General features: G+C 43.1%; 1 protein-coding gene across 4 annotated transcripts in view; it reads left to right on the top strand.

Annotated features, from left to right (window-relative positions):
- The window catches only part of LOC147638563 (ATP-dependent DNA helicase SRS2-like protein At4g25120), a 157,653-nt gene extending 154,191 nt beyond the window's left edge, over positions 1-3,462 (top strand). For 2 of the 4 annotated variants that reach the window (XM_086798477.1, XM_086798478.1), the window contains 6 exons: positions 660-753; positions 843-893; positions 977-1,039; positions 1,363-1,422; positions 2,902-2,964; positions 3,121-3,462. In XM_086798477.1, coding sequence (XP_086654603.1) covers positions 660-753; positions 843-893; positions 977-1,039; positions 1,363-1,422; positions 2,902-2,964; positions 3,121-3,210 — 421 coding nt within the window. In that variant the 3' untranslated portion in view covers positions 3,211-3,462. Of the gene's footprint in view, positions 1-659; positions 894-976; positions 1,040-1,362; positions 1,423-2,901; positions 2,965-3,120 lie in introns of those variants that run through there. The other 2 variants (XR_015265915.1, XR_015265916.1) reach the window with 2 other exon arrangements.
- Positions 3,463-21,453: the final 17,991 nt, after the last annotated feature.

Below are 21,453 nucleotides of genomic sequence, written 5' to 3'. Positions count from 1 at the left end.
GTGGGAAGCCTAGAGGGTTAGATAGTGAGTGCGAGGTGGCTTATGCTATTAATTAGAGGTCCCGAGGCATTATTGATATACTACTTTATGTAACCATATTATGACATGACCCGTAAGGCTAAGTATGCTTTTAAATGTGGGGTACATAAGGCTCAAATTCTCCAAGGACTAGTACTTCAAACAGGTCATGTCAGAAACATGTTTATCTGTTTTTAATGAGAATTCACTGAGCATGCAGAGCTTAACACAACGAGCTGGAGATAGACTCATTATGAAGAATATATACATGCCAATCGATCTGTATTGTTACCACAATGAGGCCAAAGGGATTGGGGATGCCATTTAAGAAGCTAGTAAGATCCTTAAGAGTGCACGAGAGGGGACACAGCAAGATGACCCATTAGATTCTGCAAGCTTTACGAAGGACATTGAGAGGAATTTCTGCTCTTATATATGAATGTTGTTCTAATGGCAGGTACCACCACAACTTACTAGTGCATGCTTGTGTGACGTGTGTACGCGTGTTTGTGGCCCCTTGTGCACATTCTACACATGACATCTCTGAAATTTTTGATAGTTTGTGGAGGCGAGACTTATCTTGTTTGCTTTATAGAACTAGAAAATTGGGAGAGAGAGGTCACAAAGAAATTGTTTCTCAGGTTTAATGTGGAGGCAAGGTCGACAATTGCTTCCATATTTCATAGCTGGGCAAAGAAACCAGCATTCCAAGACCCAAAGCGTCTGCTCGACAAAGTATGAGTCAAAAACACACTTGTGGACGCTTTGGCAATGTATGAATGTTTCGCATCTTTCCGAAGGCTTAGCCAAACTTTATTCTGCAGGTGTGTTTTGTGTTAGATGAAAGAATGCGTAGCAAGACATCAAAAAACAAGGTATATGTAAACAAAATTTCCAACAAGAAAAAATAAGGCTTGCCTTTTATTTAATTTTCTGACATTTGTGGTGTGTACAACAGGATACCTTACGGGCTCTCAAGTGTTCCCTGGACAGCAAAGACGCTCTTTTGTATGCTCAGCATGTAATGTAGAAATGGTCATGTTTTTTTGGGGGAGTATGTATGCATGTGTATGTGAGCGTGCATGTGTCCTACATGTGTGTGTGTGGTGCACACGCTCATGCATCTTATATGTGTGCGCACATGCATACACGCATTCTGCGCTTATTATGCTTGTGCATGTATGTGTTCTATGTGGCCTGTTTGTGCATCTTACATGTGCACGCAAGTGTACATCCTATGTGTGCACTCGTAGGGGCATGTGCGGGTGTGGGTGGGTGGGAGCACCTAGGAAAAGTTAAGGAACATTTTTATAACCAAAAAACAACTCGAATTTGTCTTTGAAGGTGCTGAAGTGGGTACAAATACCTCAAGAAGAACGAACTCTTTTGTTGTCAGAGAAGCAGGCAAGGCCCTCAAACTTGCATTCACAGCATTCACGGAAAAACAGTCAAGATACAGAACACTTCACCAAATCACATTCAATAGTCATAGACACAAACGATAAGTCTTTTTGTAATACATAGATTGTGACCTCGTTAACAAAATTTTGCGCACAGTTTAGGCTAGGGCATGATGGAAGCTTCTTCTTGAGAACTCAAGGTTTTTTTAGTGAAAAAATAGAAATATCTGCTGAATAGCAGATCACAACCTTCTAGTTTTGGGGTGGGGGGGGGGGGGGGGGGGGGGTGCTGACAAAGCGAGAATGGGTGCCTGTAGTGCTAGACCATGCCATCGCCACCTGGCAAGTGGAAGGGCCCAGGCAAATGCAGAGGAACTATGCTTGATGCTGCTGCATAATCCTTGCCCTGGAGTGTGGGATCTAGGGGAAACGAATGGGGAGGGTTGTGTGTGTGGTGTTTTTTGTTTTTTGGGGTGGGGGTTGGTGGACATGCACTCTATAGCCTTGTCGCAGTGTGCTTCCCTAACATACAGCCTGTTATACTGTTGACAAGCTCTCAACGCTGATTTGTGGAGGTCAATGGAGTCCATTGGACGTATTGGCAGTGACCCACCCAGAAGTGGAAGAGCCTGGGCCAGGATATGGTGCTCAAAGTAACCAATCGAACGGCCACTCTGTCCACTGAAAAGGCGGAGAATCTGCCCCCATATCTGCTCTGCTTTTGGCCAAATTTAAAGGTGGTATTGTTGGGACTCCCAGGGGACACCACATGCTCAGCAGGTCGCGGGACGGTTGGCTATCGCAAGCCAGGTGTACACTGAATGTTGGGATCTGGAGTAGCCGGAAGTATTTCCATGGCTCCGTCCGTGTTGCTCTGCTCTGCCGGCCCGGAGGTACATTTGTCGGTAGTCAAAGATGAGCCACCGGACCTGGATAACAGAAAAGTGTTTGAGCAGAAGGGTGGCCTGTCCCGATGGCTGAAGGGGCTATCCGAGGGGGTGCGTGTGAGGGATCCTCAGCATGACAGGGGGGGATGGGGGTGTGTGTGTGAAGAGCCCTCCGCTGCAGAGCCATTTGGATGTGTTTGTTGCGGCCACCCATTGGTGAGGAGTCGATGATTGTTGAGGGAGGTTCTCCGGTGACAGTTGAGAGCAGTTGAGGGCGGTGTGGTTGAAAGGGGGGCACCAGGGGCCTCTTTCGAAAGCCGAGTGAAGAACTCTGCTAGAAATCCAAACAGAAGAGGAAGAGGGTTGGGCAAGAGAAATACCAAAGGCTACCGGTAACATGAGGGAAGAAGTGACGACGTAAACAGGGGCACATAAGGGTGGGGAGGAGCGGAGGTCTGGTGGGAAGTGCAAGGGGGGATAGGAAGGAGGAGAAGATTATAGCTATGCTCTTCTTTTTCCCCAGAGGAGTCGTCTTTTCGAAAGTAGAAAGCTATGTACTGAAAGACGTCTTTGAAATGTGTTCTTGTGCTATACAGGAGTATTTTCAACACAAATGTGCCGAGCGTTCCATGGGCTCAGCCCCAGCTACTTCTAAACAGGTACTGTCTAACTGTATATGGCAAATCAGAAGTTTTGACATATTCCATATTGGTACTGTAATGGGAAGTTTCCACACAAATCTTAGCGCGAGTGCTGGAACCTCGGCACCTTAGATTAGGAAAAACTCTGAACAAAAACATGCTTGCTTGATGTAGGTCTCTTACCTACGTACCCTTGGATGTACAATTGATCCTGCGTCTCGCCTTCACGCATCTCGATTAATAGAGCAGTATAAAAAATTGTAGCAACAATGCGAAGGGTGCTATGACTGGTGGAGTTCATGAAACCTATGACCCATGGGCCATACTACACATATATATGTTTGTATTTAATCTTTCTTTTTATTTCATTTGAGAAACTTTATACAAAATCTAGGAAGAATTGATTGCTGTCAGCCAATATATTTATCATGGTCCATGTACACCATACTCCTCATGACCCAGTCCCTTAATTGTGCAAATCTCCTTTCTAGGGAAATTTAATCTTTCTTTTATATGATTCAATTGTGCTACGTTTGGTATGTTAAGTATAAATATTTAAAGATCTCAGATGAGATTATAATTTTTCCTTGTTAATCAGTTTTGCGCAGTAGTTGCAAACGAGTAATGGAAGTTTACTTTTAAGAAAAAAAAATTTTGGGTTTTTCCAAAAAGCCCATCATTGTAGGAGTAACCTTTCTTTTTTAATTAACTTTCAAGTATTTTTTCACTCTACTAAAAATTTCGTTCAACATTTTCTTATTTAGTTCGCATGTATATTGGTACTTAATTGAATATGCTTCAAGCCTTTGTTTTATATTCCTTTTTTCTTTTCCAATATGGTCGAAAACTTAACACAACAATGAGGAGAGCCTGTGGAAACTAACAAAGTGCATATGAGCTGTATCTCTTGTGCATGCAAGTGAGCAGGGCGGTGACGCCTGAGAGATGGATAGTGATTGGGTCAAGGCGTTGAAGCAGGTGATGGTGATTGAGTGGATTGGGAGCTTGACGAGGACATGAAAGGAAATCGTGATAATGAAGGAGAAGACAGGGAAGCGAAGAAGCTGTACTTGGATTGGATTTCAGCGAGATTGAATGCTCAAACTCAGAGAAGGACTTATGATCAAAGAAAGGTATGTGCAAGAATCTCCTCTGGCTGGTGAGGAGACAGATTGGTCTATTCTCAATGTGCAATGCCATACTGTTATGTCTTGGGAGACCGCCGAGTAAGGCGGATTTAGGAAAATGGTTGCAAGATGATATGTTCCATGAAAAGGTGGTTTCACAGATTTTCTATCTTGGCAAAGGTTTTTTTAATGTCTTGTTCACGAAAGGGCAAATTGTGGCTGATCGATTCGCGAGAGCTCTATTATTCCTGGGACAAAAGTTGGTACATGCTGTGCCTTTTGATCCACTGTTTGATGTGAATAAGAGCCTGTAGGAGGCTTGCCTAGTGTGGGTGGAGATTTTAAGCCTCTTGTTGTGGCTAAGATCGGCACTTGGAGAACTGGCTGGCACGTCGAGAATTGGGTTGAATTCCTTGGATTCACACTGAGTCTGAAGGAAGACTGCTCTCAAAGGAGAGTTCAAGCAGAGAACAGTCTTCTAGGTCTAGTCAGCAAGAGAGTGGAAGTTGACAACACTAGATGGTTGGAAAGAGAGGTGGAAATGGATGAAATGCTGGTTGGCCCTTTAGAAGGTTGCTCCTAGCTGGGATGGGTTAAGGCTAGATGGTTGGAAAGAGAGGTGGAAATGAATGAAATGCTGGTTGGCCCTTTAGAAGCTTGCTCCTAGCTGGGATGGGTTATCGGCAGAGTTTTTAATTGCATTTTGGCCCTCTATCAAGGATCTGGTGTGCGACTATGTAAGGTTGCCTTTGATATTGGAAGCTTGGATAAGTACTTGAAAGGTGTTGTAAAACTCATCCCCAAGCATGTAGCCTGTAACAGGTTTAACCATTGGAGACCCATTACTGTGCTTTGAGGATCACTCCAGTTTTACAGGAGGTATTTTCGAGAAAACAGTATGGTTATCTATCTACGATAACATTTTTGCTGCCATGCTGGGTAGAGAAGTGGCCCAGAATTGGAAGTCATGCGTGCGCTGCGAGCTCCCCCCCTTACTGTGCCTGCCTGCCATCTCTTCGCCCCTTCGCCCCTGCTCCCCTTGCCCTCGCCCTTTCTTGCTCGCCTTCTCCCCTCCCTCGCAGTTCACTGTCGCTTCTTGCTACGATTGTTGCATCCCTAGAGGCCTCCACTCTGGTATGCAAGATTGTCGGTAGCTGCCCCGTGCGTGGCCAACTCTGAGATCTTGTTCAGGCTAGCCTCCTAGGTGCGCCATCAAAGATTATAGATATTCATCCTTTGGGGCGCGGCTACTACCAGGTTGAGTTTGACTCACCAACGACGTCTGATCTCTCATCCAGCTGAGCCCCATTGCATTGTGTACGGCCTAGGCCTTCTTTGCACGGTGGCAGCACGGCTTTGACCCGCGACGTCTGACCCATTAGCTAGAGTTTAAGGCTTTCCCGTGACAGTCTGCTTTCCAGCCGTCAGGAAGGAATACCTTCTTTTCCCAGTGATTGGTGGTGCCATCGGGAAAGATGGAATGTCCCCCCACTGCTGCCTCAACCCTCGCACGAGCTGCAGGGATTTCATCTCTCCGCATTTGTATTGCCTTTAATGTTGACGAGTGGGCTTGCAGCCGTGGAGGCATGGTTGGTATTTTGGCATGCACTACATTTTCAGATCATGCCCCAGTTATACTGTTCCTAGAGGACCCATGGAGGCATGACAGACATGCAAGCTCCAGGATTCCAGACAGCCTCATTCAAGACCCCGAGATTTGTAGCCGCATTGAGCAGATATGGGCGGGTCTACACTTGTGGGGGGGACCCACCCCCACATGCTTGCAAAGATTGGTCACAATCAGAGCATGTTTGGATTGGAGGGATTTCGAGAGTAGGAGAGGAGTCTGAGGAGGGGCCTAGCCTCTTTACAGTGTCTTCAGCAGAGTTCCCCGGATAGCTCGTGGATTGAGAGTCAGATCGCTGCTGCTCGCACGGAGATTTGGTCCATTGAGGAGAGGAGGGTGGAATATAGATACCATGCCAAGGCCTCATTTTGGACTTAGGCCGGTGACATAGTTACTAGAGACTTCTTTGAGATAGCCGGCCCTCACAAGAGGAGAGACGGTATTCGTAGGCGACGTGGCCAGGATGGAGTTATTGTTTCCGATCGTCTGCAATTGAGAGCCATTGCCACGGATTTCTTCCGGTCTCTTCTCATTGGTGACACATTATTCCCCCAGGTGATGGATGCGCGCGAGAGTCTGGAGACACACGAGAGAGGTGGTTCCCCTCTCCCTTCGATTTTTCTTATTGACCCCTTTCACAGTAGAGGAGCTGGCAGAGGCGGTGAAGGCATTACCCAGGGGCAAATGCCCGGGGGCAGATGGGCTTTGTGCTTATTTCTTTCTTCGCCATTGGGACCTTATGGAAGGTGGCCTTTGCACTACCTTCAATGAGATTATGCTCACAGGTGCCATTGCAGAGAGGCTCATAGAGGGCTTGATACATTTGCTTCCCAAGGAAGGTGGTGATAGATTGGAAATCTGGCAGTGGAGACCCATCACCCTTCTAGGGTCCCTCCTAGACTTAATTCATGACACTTAGACTGGTTTTGTTCAGGATCGGAGTATTCTGGACAATATCTTTACGTTTTGGGAGGCGACAGCTTTGGCCAGGATGCGACAGCAAGACCTCATTGTGCTACTTCTTGACTTTGGGAAAGCTTATGATAGGGTGGATTGGAGCTTTCTAGAGAGCACTATGAGCTAGATGGGATTCCCCATGGAGTGGATTCGTGTAGTCTTTGGACTTTATTCAGCATCTCACAGCCAGGTTCTCATTTAGGGAGCCCGAGGCGACAGATTGCCTCTTTCCCGCTCGGTTTGACAGGGCTGTCCTCTGGCACCGTACCTCGTTGTATTTATCACCGAGGCCATGAGTAGTTTTCTCTCCGCCTAGGAGACCGGACTTCAGGGATTGCGCCTTTCCCTCCGCATGCAGGAGGAGCTGTTGGACTCAGAGTTTGCAAATGACACATCAGCCTACCTTGTTGGAGATGTTGGGAATCTCCAGAGATTTGCGGAGGCGATAGAGATTTTCTGTCGTGCATCAGGAGCACAGATTAAGTGGCACAAGTTTTGGTTTTTGGGTAGGCTCAACACCCACGCTGACTTGGCGACCAATTGAGGCTTTCCAGTGGATCTCAAGGGGCACTCCAGTCCGATACCTCGGCTGCCAGGTTGGCATTGATACCTCTCCTGAGCAGTAGCTCGCTCAGCTTCTTCTGAGTATTTGGAAGAAGCTTCTATACTAGAGCTCGGCGAGGCTATCCCTAGCAGGCAGAGTGGTGGTGGTGAACCAGGTACTGCTTGTCACCATGTGGTACATCACCTCGTGTTGGGCCTTTTCTCGGGCTTGTATTGGCCAGGTACAACGTTTGATCCATAACTTCTTGTGGGCCGGAAGTGATGAGAGGCCAGCCAGGGCCAAGGTGGCATGGAGAGTGATCATTCAGCCACATAGCACAGGGGGGGGCTAGGTCTCATTGATCCAGCTATATAGAGCCATGCCGTGTTGGGTAAGTTGATTGTCAGAGGACTCCAACCCGGTGGTGAGCGTTGGAAGGATTTCCTCTTGGCTTGGATTTCAGCTTGCACTCCGAGCCTTGGAGACCCGTGGCCGCAGAGTACTAGATGGATTTTGACAAAGATGCGAGCCCGTGCTTTTAGTCCTACCTTGGAGGACAAATTTGCAGCCAGTCTACTTCGTGCTTGGGATCATCTCAGGCCAGCCGCCGTCTGACAGATTGTTCCAGTGGCCTCAGAGGAGCAGCTTCAACAGCGTTTGATGTGGAATCCCCTTATCCGTTTACCCAATGGCCACATGCTAGGGGCCCGACCGCACATATCCTGGGGCGCCTTGAGCATGGGACCAGCCAGGTCTCTTGGAGTTTGGGCAGTTACCTCAAGAGGAGCAGGAGAGAGGCCTGACAAGGATCTGGGGTAGAGACAGGCTCAGCATCGACAATGACTCAGCTATTCCTCTGGAGTGGCTGACTCCTATTCTAGACCCGACCCCCCAATATGACCAGGCATGTTCACCAGACATGATATTCTTGTGGCGGTCTATGGAGCAAATGAGGACAGTTGTCTGCTCACTTTTTCTATTGGATTACATGGCAGATTAGAGAGATTAGAGGTTGCACACCTTGCAGAGGGTGAGATTGATTGGTTTTCGGGCACACACATGGCACATAGATCTAGCACCGGCCAAGGTGGCTAGGGAGAGATTTTGGCGGTTATGGATTTGGGAGTGCCGACCTCGCATGCGGTTGCAGTGGGACCCGGGAGAGTGGATGTGGCATGATCCCACAGATCAGGTGGAGACTCTGGATGCCCCTTTCTTTGCATATACAACATTGCTCGGCCGTAGGATCCAGATGTCGGAGATCGATGGCACACTGGCAACAGTAGCACACTGGCAGGCTCAGGGCCTATCACAGCGCTTCCTTTCAAATTTCTGGAAGAGGATTTGGGACAGCTTTCGGCCGAGGAAGATCACTCTCTTCCTCTGGTTGACGGCACACAGGAGTCTGGGAATGGGTACTTGGCTGGCAGTTAGAGGGCAGCAAGCAGCTTGCCCGAGGTGCGGCCACCCCTCGGAGTCTTAGTGACATTGCCTTTGGGATTGCCCAAAGGTTGAGTAGTTTCGGTAGCGGATTCTCCGCATCTTTGCTATGGACAGGGCATCGACCCGGATTATCACTTGGTACTATCGCTTGGGACACCGAGGCTAGAGTGGTAAGGACTTACGACCATGCCCTTCAGGTCTCCCACCACCGTATTCAGTAGTACCAGTCAGCCTCACCTGTAGGTGTTTGGTGTCCAAGTTCATGCAAACGATGGGAGATTTGCAGTAGCATAGCAGCGTGGCACATATGGTGTGCTAGATGCAGCGGGGCCATCGAGGGTACCCACAGTCCGTCGGCTGAGACCATCAGGAGCATATGGCTCAACATCATTCACACCCTCCGCAGTCAGTGGGGGAAGCTGCAGGGAGTTTTTTATCGCATGCGGAAAAGCGGGAAGCTTTCGTGAGACTTTGAAGGCCTGGCCCTTTTCTCACAGATAGAGGCGGTAACCCCATTCGGCACTACAAACCACGTGTGTGGTTGTTTTACCCCCCCTCCCCCTGAATGACATAGCCTTCTCCTCATAGAGCGGCCAGCCGGAGGAGAAGCATCTCTTCCCCTTATGATCACTTGTTTCCTGCCCTTATATGAGGCGAGTTTGTATTTATCCCTTCGTGGTTGTATTAAGCCCCTTGTGGCTATTTCTTTTTAACTAATTGAATGATATATTTCCCGGGGAGAGAAAAGAAGTGGCTGAGAAAACGGATCAAGAATGCATTATGATGCAACTTGACTTAGAGAAAGCCTATGATGACAGGATTCATTGGTCCTTTGTGGCTAGGGGCATGGAAAGGGTGGGGTTTGGAAATAGGATGGTTACTTGTATATCTACTCTTACAATGGTTGGACAGTCTAAATTTTTTTTGAATGGAAGATTGGTTGGGAACTTTGAAATTAGAAGATCTGTGAGGCTGGGATGCCCTTTGGCTCCTTTGTTATTTGCTATTGCTTCCCATCCTTTGATTGTGGCTTTGGAAGATGCAGGTGACAAGGGAGGGGTAATTGGGTTGAAATTGAGGGATGGGGAGCAGCTGGTTATACAATGCTTTGCAGATGACTCCTCATTGCCCTTTTTGAGGGTAGATAATGACAATTTGAGACATTCTTTTTTTGATTGTGTAGGAGTTTGCAGAGACCTCAGACTCTAGGTGTAATATCCATAAATATAGGATCATTAGTTTGTTTGAAGAAAATGATTTTGACTTGGAGAGATGGGGGTGTGATGTAATGACAAGGGGACATAATCCAACACTCCTTTTGGAGTAAGAAGCAAGTTCGAGGGTAGATGTGATGGAGTTGATGCATAGATGTGTATATAAATGTTGGTTTGTATACTATGTTAATAAAATGAATGATGGTGCTATGGTGCAGCTGATCCAGGCCCTTGAGACTAGGATGAAATGATTTGATCTCTGGCTGGGGATATTCTTGTACATCTAGTTTTCTTGACATATATTGTCATGTGGTAGAGCTATACAGGGCTGGATTTGAAGGCGAGACTTCCCAAGTTTGGGCCAAAGACCAAGAGATGATATTTGAAGGAGAAGTAGCCAGTTTACACGTTTGTTGCCTTCATTGAGAACCCCTTCGCTTGAAGAACAGTGGTGAAGGTATGTGGACTAAAGGAGAATATATGGTGAAGCATCTTCAAAAGGTTGTAACTCTGAGGCTATGATTACAGCTTGTCTGCAACTAGGTTATCATGTTTCTTGGGAGAAATGGTCTTTGGTTTTGGAGGATGAGAGATGGGATTGGATATGCAGTTTGTTGAACAGTGTAAAGGTGGGAGGTTAGAAAGTGGTATAAATGGCTCTTGTATATATAACTATTTTATGTTTCCAAAAAAAAAGAAATGGATTTGTCTAAGACGTATGGCATTTCATTGGCCTTTCCCACACTAGGGCGCTGAAGATCGATTCATGCCTTTGTTATAAGTCTTGTATTGGTAAATTAACGTGCGATAATACTTATTATAATGGCATCTATCGCACAGAATATTCCAGCTCACCCAAATCCTTCATCTCAAACTTTTGCTTCAAAAGCCTCTTGACAGCATGTATGTCAATATCATCCACATAGATGTTTAATAGCATGATCCCTCTCTCTTTTTCACATAAAGTGAAAAATCTGCATTGGAAATTCGAAATCGAATGGTAACAAGATACTTCCCGATCTTGTTTGACCATGCTCTAGGTGTCTGCTTCAAGCCATACAATGTTTTGCGTAACTTGCACACGAAATCTGGGTGTGCATCACTCTCATAACCTGGTGGCTGCATCATGTAAACTTCTTCTTGGAAATCACTGTGCAAGAAGGCATTCTTTACATCCATCTGATGTAAAGACCACCCCTTTGTTGCAGCCATAGCAATGGCAGCTCTCACGGTTGACATTCTTGCAACCAAGTTGAGTGTCTCTTCATAGTCAATGTCATAACTCTGCACATAGTCTTTGGCCACCAATCTTGCCTTATACCTGCTCATTGAACCATCAGCGTTATGCTTGACTTTATATGTCCACTTACATCCAATTGTCTTCTTTTCCTTAGGCAAACACACTTGCATTTAAATCCACTGTTGCTAGTTCCTCATTCATGGCATCTTCCCATTTCTTATTTCTACGTGTGCTTAAAAAGAGTGCGCTCCGATTCTTGTATTTCTTTAACTATGTAAAGCATAATGATGGGTTGTATATCCATCATATCGCAACATGTCAACAGGGTACCTAACCCTCGTAGACCTGCGTACACTTGGATCATTGTCACAGGAAGTAACCACAAATTGGATACTAAGCTCGTCATCAAGGCTCTGCTCAGAGTTGCTAGAGTCACCATCCACATATGACTGACCTGCTGACAGATCAGGCACAAAAGGTTGATCTACCGTTTTCTTTCCCTTGCGTGATACATGTCCTCAACCTGCACGACGATGGGCTAACATTGGATCCATTGCTCTAGTGGACTCTTCAGGTCCACTAAGCACTTGTGATTGTTGCTCTACATGTGGTGCAGCATCAGCACTTCTTACATCTACATCTTCTGTTGCCTTCACTACTAGTGCATTCCAGCTACTCATCTTGTCAAAGATCAAAGACAACATCTCTGTTTACTCGCATCACACGAGTGGTAGGGTTATAACATTTTTAACCTTTCTGCTTCATAGCATAACCAATAAAGATGCATTTCTCTACCTTTGGATCCAACTTTGTTCTCACTTAATCGGGAATATGCACATATGCAATACACTTAAATACTTTCAAGTGAGACACATCCGGTCTTATGAATATAAACTTCTGTTCAGGCATTATACAATGAACAATTGCAGTGGGTGTCATGTTCATAATGTACATAGCAGGAGCTATTACGTCTGCCCAAAAATAATGTGGCATATTCTTTTTAGCCATCAGGACACGTGGCACTTCTGTAATGTGCCTGTTTTCTATTTCTGTAACACCATTCTGTTGCAGCGTGTACCTACATGTAAACTACCTTTTGATTCCTTGCTTCCTCAGAGAATCGTTGAACTTGTTGGAGAAATATTGTCCCCAACCATCTGATCTCAGGCATTTTACTTGCATGCCTTTTTCTTTCGACCAAGGATTTAAGTCTCTGAAAGTGATTAAACACCTCACATTCTCCTTCATGAAGCAAATCCACGCTTTCCTAGTGTGGTCATCAATGAATGTAACATAATACTTGCAACCTGCAGTTGTGGTAGTCTTGGCCGGTCCCCATACATTTGAATGTATGACATCTAATAGCCTTGCACTTATATGCTTTTCTTGTGGGAAAGCACGTTTGGCCTCCTTACGAAGCTGGCATGTTTCACATACTTTGTGCATACCATCAATCTTAAACTTTGACAAACTTGCAACAATATTTTGGGCCTGCATAGACTTCAGTCGTTGTACATTCACATGACCAATGGGCTTGTGCCATATGTCAATATTCTGCAATGACATCTGTTTCATGCGCAAACATGGCTGCCTTTACTTCAGGCATATTCTGCAATGACATCTGTTCCATACGCAAACATGGCTGCCTTTACTTCAGGCATATTCTGCAATGACATCTGTTCCATGTGCAAACATGGCTGCCTTTACTTCAGGCATGTTCACATTTGAAGTAAACATCCAGTCATTTTAGTTATCCTTTGTAACCAAGGGACACTGATTTTTGAAGTCTTCCAGAAAACATTCTTGAGGATTAAACCTCACTTGCAGATCGTAATCAACCATCTATTCAAGAGAAACCAGGTTCTTGGTAATATTTGGAACATGAAGTATATTTGCCAAGTACTTCATTTTTCCATCTTGCATAGACAATGGAACTTTACCAACATGCGCAATGGGATGCGTAGTATCATCACATGTTTTTTACATAACTTGGTTTTTTACATAACCTGGTTTTTTCATTTTTTGTATATCTCTAAACCGCTTAGCATGATTGGTCATATGGTTAGAGGCGCCAGAATCTACATATCATGTATCTTGAGATCTTGACACATCTCCTGTTATGGAACTGAGCATGTGCTGTATCACAAATAGCTGCTCAGCTCTTTCATCACCTCCTTGTTTACTAGATGATGCATAGTTGCGTTGTTGCAACTGTCTACTTTTAATGTCATTCTGTTTTTTATAGTAGTCCTTTGCCATGTATCCTGGTTTGCACAATAATAGCACTTTATGCTATTTTAATTCTGATTTCTTTGTTACCAACCACCTTGGCCTCTTTGGCTCCCCCTTTCTCTAGATTAGTCTCTTCCACATGTGTATGATTGCTGCTGCGAATCATTGGACTGTTATTGTCCGGAATTCTGATTTCCTTGTCAGTTACCACCTTGGCCTCGACCACAACCTCTATCTTTGTCTCTACCTAAAGTAGAGTAAAAGGTTTGTTCCGATGTGTTCTTACTTTGTGAAGAAGAGTTTTCACCTAGTGACTTTTCTTCTATTATCATCATAGATACCAAGTTCCGAAAGTTGGGAATATTCTTTCTGACTGCAATGGAGGTCTTCAATCCTTGAATTTATGTTTGCGGGAGTGGCATTCTCTTCATACAATTCAAGAGGCTCCTCATTGTGTCCTTTGACATAGTCCCAAAATCTTACCCATAAGAAAATTGGTCATTCTGAACTTCTTGGCATGGAAGTTGTTCTTGTCTAGTTTGTCACTAACAATCTGATTGATTTCGCCAGACATATTTTCCTGCAATAATAAAAAATCTACAAGAGAATTTCTGTATGCAACCTGTAACACAATAGTAACTTCTGTGACTACTGCGACGGTACGTCAGTATAACTTGTAGGTCACCAGATCTGACCAAAGTGCATGTACATACACCCAATGTCAACAATACATGTGCAAACACTGTCTGCACTCCCAAAATGCACTGTTACACTGTAAAATCCAGATTTTGACCAATGATAATTTTCAACTAGAACTTCTCAAAACTATCAAAAATACCTTGCAATGACATAACAGAGATCGAGATGTGCTCGAAATGTGATTATGGCCGCAAAACTGTAGTATAAAGTACTGTGTACCACACAGGTACCTCCAAGCTTGCGAAGACAGCTCCTGTAGCTTCCGGAGCTACCGAGAGGTGTTGTACCTAAACCAAGAAGGTAAAGACATGTACCTGTGTACTGCTTCCTTGTTCTTGCCTCTTGCTTGTCTCTTTAGGTCTCACACGAAATGGAGCTCTGATACCATAAAGAGAATGTGGGGGAGAGAAAGAGAGCTTGAGTTCCTTGCAAGCAAACACACACACAGTAGTGCAAGACACAAGAGAGAGATTGATGGCTGAATTTTGTTCTATCTTCTTCTCTTCTCTACAACCGTATAAATAAATGATAAGAGTACCTACATAAAGGGAAAGTACTCTCTTACAATAACATACAAAATGGTTGGTCTATAGTGTGAACCTGATTATGCGAGCTGGCGCTATAATTATGCCATAACTCTAGTACTTCAAAGTGGCTAACACACAACCTGTCATCCACTGGCGGCATATTAACCATAATCGCACCAATCGTGCCAGTTACATAAGTGCGGAAGCTATCACCCAGGCGGGTCATCAATGTCTGCTGTAGTACTAGTTGAGCTCGATATCTCAACAACTGCAATGATCGGCAAACTAGCTTGATTGAGAGCATTAACAAGAACCATGCATCCATGATGGAGAATTTCAAAGGGGAGTTGTCTACCATCAGAGATGAATTGAAGATGAAAGGAACTCCTCACAAGCAACAAGCATCCGTAGAGGAGCTATTGATGCAAAAGGATGTTAATGTGGTCAATATTGACAGAGGATTGAGTTCTTCTCGGACCTTATGCTTCGACATTAGCAACCAAGTGGCAATATACATTTGTAGGTTGGGCAACAAGGAGAATATTCCAATGACTTCATTGTCCTTTGAAAAGGTACTTACACATGCACCTTCTTTCTTTCTTTTTTTTGGGGAGGGTGTATTTGTTCATGATGTAGCCCCTAGGCATCAAACCTGGGTTCTCATTGTGGAACTCAAAAGTTCTACCAGCTGAGCTACACATGCACCTTCTATATCACACAGTGATGCAAAAGGAAAGCAAGTGGCATTTGAGTTTCCATGTGTTGATGGGTCTTGGGATCATGATGGTTCATCGATCAAGCTTCGTATGGGTAATGCCAAAGAAAATAATGATGAATTCAAAGGGTTTAAAGACAAGGTGGTCTTCATAAAATTTCAGGGAGAAGGATTGAACAATGAAGAGTTTGATGAATGGATTTACAAGTTGGACGTGTATTTTGAGATGTATACATGTATTGGTTGTGCTAAGGTGTTCTTTACTTTACTCCACATGGAAGGGTTTGCACATACTTGGTGGAGAACGTTGCATGATCACGGCTATGAAGTCATGACATGGGAAGCATTCAAGGATGAGATGCAAGACACTTTCACTTCTAAGTTGCACACAAAGATAAAATGATAAGTGAATGGAAGACTTGGAACAAAGGGTTGGTAAAGTCAAGGACTACACAAAGTTATTGAAGCTCATTCTTCATTATGTGGATAGATTTAGTGAAAGGTTCAAAATGATTTAAGTACATCAAAGGTCACAAAGTAAATATTAGGTGGATATAAGGGCTTAAAGGCCGTCAACTACACTCCAAGAAGTAATGATGTTGGCTGAGATATATAAAGAAAAATATGCATATCAGGGGCCGACAAAAGGTGGTGGTAGGGTTGATTTTAATTTCTCAACATTTAGTAAGAATGTAAAAGATCGTTTATCAACTCCCACCATTCTTAGATATCCAAACGTCTATGGAAGTGGTGAAATAAAATTTCAAATTTGTCACTAACTCTTCAAAGGCTTCCGACGTGGATGGAAAGCCATCTAATGGAGCTAACAAGAGCAAATGTGTGAAATAAGACCGCATCAATAAGTTGAGGAGCAAAGGTCTTTGCTCTATAATTGTGGTGAGAAGTGGCATAAAGAGCACTTCAAGTCATGCAAGGCTAAGAATGTCACTATCAATGTGGTGTTAGTATACACTCAATGCCCGCCTCTCAGCATGTATCTCACTTTGATGTGTAATGCACATTTGTTAGGCCTCCATTATGAGAGGAAGCCATGGTGCATATGTCTTTAGTAGGAACCCCGGCTTAGACGTCAATGGGTCATTATTGTGACCATTGATGATGGTTAGGAGATGGTGAGAGGTATGAGCGTTAGCTAGGGTGGTCCTAGGGAGGCTAGCAGCCCCCCTGGGCGGGGTTCAGGGCGGGAGCCCTCGAGGTGATGGTATGAGGAATATTTCCTAGAATATTCTCTCGGATACTAGGTCCATCATTAGTGGACTGTGGTCGGGGTTGGTGGGCCGCGTTCTTGATACGCGGGCGGTGACACTGCGGTATACGCGCAGTGTAACTGCCCTCGTTGTATACGCGTCCACCACACCACCTATAATACTATATATGGACGTGGTTGCCATGAGCTAAGGCATCCAATGCTTGTGAGTATCCACCCTCTTATACACCTCGTACATAATCCATCCAGAGTCTGTCTAGATCGCCATCTAAGCTCTACTTGTTGAGAGGGCACGGGTGGACATCACCATCACTTGTACCTCTTTGGTATAATCAAAATTTTAATTTCTCTCCATTGTGTATCTATTGCATTGTGTATTGTGCTTTGTCTTGCTATCTCTTTCCGTTGTGCCATATTCTTATATGTGGTTCTCTCGGAAGTGATTTAAGATGATTATGAGGCTTTTGATGATTACCACGAGTTTGTGGATGGTGATATCGATCATGAGCTAGATGGGGAATATCCTTTTGATCCAATGGTGCTATGCAAAGGCAATATGATTACGATGATGGTTTTCCTACACCTATGTGTACTAATGAAATATCAAGCACCAAGATGACTTTATGCACTCACTCTCATGATTCCTATGCGGGATGCAAGGGTGCAAATATGCTAAGGCTTAAGGCTTTTGCCAATGGTGGTAGAGTGGCTCATGTTTTGGTTGATGGGTGGAAGTACACATAGCTTTGTCAATGCAAAGTTACTGTGCAGTCTCAAATTAGAGTCCATATCTTTGGTAACTTTACATGAAGTGCAAAGTACCACATGGAGCATTTATGGATTGCACAATGGTGTTTCATAATGTGAACTTAGAGCTCTCAAAGGGTGAACATGTGAAGCTGATTTATTGGTCCTTGACATGGGGTCAATTGACATGGTTCTCGGATGTGATTGACTCTTAGGCTGTGTCTCTTTCAAAATAAATTTGGAGCAAGGATATATGTGATTTATCCATGGGGAGAAGAGTATCACATTGGCGGGTATCAAATCTCACTTTGATCAATGATACTCAACTCAAGCGTGAGCTTAAGAAAATGGGCTATGTGTATTTGTTACAACTTTGTAAGGAAGAGAGAGAAAGGAAGAAATGCATGTGGGCATGAGAAAGTTGTTGGATGAATATAAGGGTGTGTGACATGCCCATGTGCGCTTGCCACCAAAAATGGAATTCGAGCATGGAACAGAGCTTGAGCGTAATGCTAGGCCCAACAAACCTATAGATTGTGAAAAGTAGAGAAAGATGAAGTGGCAAGGCAAGTACAAGAGTTGATGGATATAGGATGGGTGGAGTCAAGTTAATCTCTTTTTGCATCTTCCATGCTTCTTGTGAAGAAGAAGGATGCTACCTTTTGGAGATATGTGGATTATTGGGATTTGCACACGATCTCTATCAAGAATCGGTATCATAATACCACGGATAGATGATCTTTTAAATGAATTGAAAGGTGCATGTTTCTTCACAAGGATTGACTTGAGATCTGGCTACCACCAACTAAGGATGAAGAGTGGTTCCAAAAAGATGAGCATTGAGCTCTATTAGGTTGATTTAGAGTGGAATAGTAAATTTTTGTTCATGCATTGTTAGAATTGATGGATTACAAATATGCTAAACCGTAAAAAAAATCAAAAAATACTTAATTAGTTGCATCATAACCATTAATTAAGATTACGACTATTAATCACATCCTCATCAAGTCTAAAAAATCATAAAAATCACCAAAAACTAGGGCAATCCATTGGGTAGGGGACATAAATCTAGGGTCATGCATAAAAAAGATATGATTCTAAACATGTGAGCTTGTAGATGTGAGCTTACAGATGTGAGTCTAAAGGTAAGTATACCTAATACAGAACACACTAATTATTTATGTTAGCTATTGAGGTTGTTCTATATTTAGGTAAAGACTACCACATGTCCGTTCTATGTGAGTATAGAGTCTAGTGTCACATAAAGATTGCTATGTAGATACCGCTACATAAAGACTCATATGGACACACTTACCCATGTCCTTGGAAGATTTTCTTGTCATACAATCTATAGAAGCTATAAATTCCAAGGAGAATTTTTGTCCTTCGTAATTATTGGAGAATCAAGTACACTTATTATCCCCTTCGTAATTATTGGAGAATCAAGTACACTTATTATCCCCTTATCATCACGGGCCCAATTTTGAAATTTTCATGTCCCAAGTAGGATTATTTCATACAAGGGAAGTACTTAGCCGAGATCATTCAAAAAAGGCATGAGTATATAGACGTGAGCCTATATATAAAAATCTATAGACGTAAATCTGTAGATATGAGCCTAAAGGCATGACTCTAGAGGCATAAACTTTGACACATGAGCCTAGCAACAAAAATAAATAAATAAATAAAATACTTGTTTAAAAATCAAACAAGTTAATGCCTCTAGACTTAGTTTTTAAATAAATAAATGAATAAATAAAATACTTGTTTATCATTTTCAAACCTATACCAGAAACATCAGAGGGATCTTTGATGCGAACCTAATCTAGATTAATTGTTGAAAATGATAATATAATCAAATTTTAGCGCATCAAACCACACTTCTTCAAACCTACCAAGCCATTGAACCTAGTAAACAACCATCACGTATTGAAGTGCTCAGCTATTAAGAAGGCTAGGCTCCTTTTGGATCCAATTCAAGTGAGGAGCTTTGGGAGAACATGAGCCAACAAGACATGAGTGAAGGAACAACGGAACAAATAAGAGCTGCCACACCACGTGCCTCCTAACTCTGGATTCACTAATAACTTTCTCATGTGAAGGAAAAAATGAAGATTTCTTAAATAGTAATAACTTTCTTTGTGTTACTTAGAAGTCGATTTTAATGCAAACAACGGATAGAAAGCTTGTTTTGTGTAGACTTGTTTAGACTACTCAAACATTGGATTTGGAGTTGTGTAGCTTAAGTCATAAATGGAACAAGATAATAGTGCAGATTTGCCGTGCTTACTAACATTTAATTGAAGTGTTAATGTATGTGAAATTTTCCCATAAGCTCGGTTGAAGCTTGATATTTCAAGTTGAACTTGAGAATTAGAATGCATCTATTTGATTGGTAAAAGAATTTGCTATGGCTACATGGTATTAGAAAGCTCTTAAGAAGTTGATTTTCATGTTATTGCTAATCAACTTCTTAAGCATTTGTATTGTACATGTTATTGGAAAGCTCTTAAGAAGTTGATTTGCACCTTACTACAAGAGGGGACTGATTTGGAACTAGCAAAAATTTTGTAGGACTATTTTTGAGCTTCTACTTAATGCCTAATGCAATTATAGTAAAGATTTGCATAGTAGCAAGAGTGAAGCGCATCAGAAACTATGGTGTATGTTTGAGAGAGAGAGAGAGATTATGCAAGCCACAATGTAAGGATGAGAGAGAACCACGAGTTAGATGAGACTAGAGATATAACCAAAGATTAGGTTCTAATTTGTAATGTGTTGCTAATTTGTAATGTGTTTGACTAGAGATATAACCAAAGATTAGGTTCCTTGATTTTCAACCTATGAAAGCTCCCTTTATGAACTAGAGGGAACCACCCATATATAGGGTTTTTAAATACATGGTATCCATATCCTTCTTATCTCTTATCTTATTACAACATGAGAGTTATTTTAACACCCCCTCTTAGTGTTACTATGTGAGCATTGGACTTAGTCTCATTTTCCTACTAAGATAAAAAAATAGATTTGCCTTTATATGGTAGGCGTATACATGAATAAGAGTTACAACTATGGGATTTCACTTTATTAAAAGAATTGATCATTTGAAGAGGTAGTTGCGGGTGGATAGATGTATGGTTACTCTCCTCTTTTCCTAAGTGACCAAGCTCTTCACATTTTCCACACCCCTTCTTTTGAGGGTCCTTCTTGTAGAGCACCTTGCTTCAATATGCCCCTTCTTTTTGCAAAAAGAAAATTTGATTACACCTTGCTTACCCACATACAAAGCTTGATTGGTTGTAAATGATGAAGCTACTCTGTTTGTCTTGATCCTTTTCTCCTCCTCTAATAGTGATGAGATGGTCCCTTTAAAGGACGGGCCGGGTAGATTCTTGAGAGTGGTCAACAAGAGACTCATACTCGGGTGGCATGGCTTTGAGAAGAATTGTTGTTGCATCTTCATCGTCCACTTTGGCATCAATTGATGTCAATTAAACCATGATACCTTGCATGCTGGAAATGAAGGTGCCAAGGTCCTCTCTTGATTTCATATCCAAGGAAAAACATTGGTCTTGAGAGAGATTTTTGAATGCTTACCCTTGGCACCATAGAGATTTTCAAGCTCATTCCACATGCTTTTTTGGTCTTTAATGCAGACACATGATGAATAAGGCTCTTCTGTAGATGAAGTGAGATGATTGATTGTGCATGCTCATAATCCTGAATCTCCTTTTCCTTGATTTGATCCATTTTCTTCTTCCCTTATTTTAAGATAAGGTTTTGTTGAACCACGTGTGCTGACGATGAAGACAGGTTGCTGCGTTCATCTACTGTAGACGTTATTTCATCAGTGGAAATGGTGGGGAGACAACTGGCTCACCACATGCTTGGAACACGATAGGATGCATGCCTAGATGAGCCGCTTAGAAGCACGACTGGTTAAGTGGCTTTCTCACTCTCTTATGTGTATAGAGCCTTCAATGGTGCTCGATATGCTTAGATGAGTGAGACTTTGGATTAAAAAATCTTGATTTGCATATTCTTTTTATGCTAAACAAGACTTGATGCTGCAGGAGATTCAAAAAACCAGCTTGCCTTGAGCTTCTTCTTCTCTTTTCTTGAAGTCGTCTCCTCTCTTGGTCTTGAAATGGCTTGCTTATGCTCCACACATGAGCTCTTCTATTCTTGAGGCAGCAATAACACCACC

Source organism: Cibotium barometz, chromosome 5 (assembly GCF_041138505.1).
Source record: "Cibotium barometz isolate CiBa-2024 chromosome 5, ASM4113850v1, whole genome shotgun sequence".
Classification (NCBI taxonomy): Eukaryota; Viridiplantae; Streptophyta; class Polypodiopsida; order Cyatheales; family Cibotiaceae; genus Cibotium; species Cibotium barometz.
This window is presented reverse-complemented; position numbering and strand designations above follow the sequence as displayed.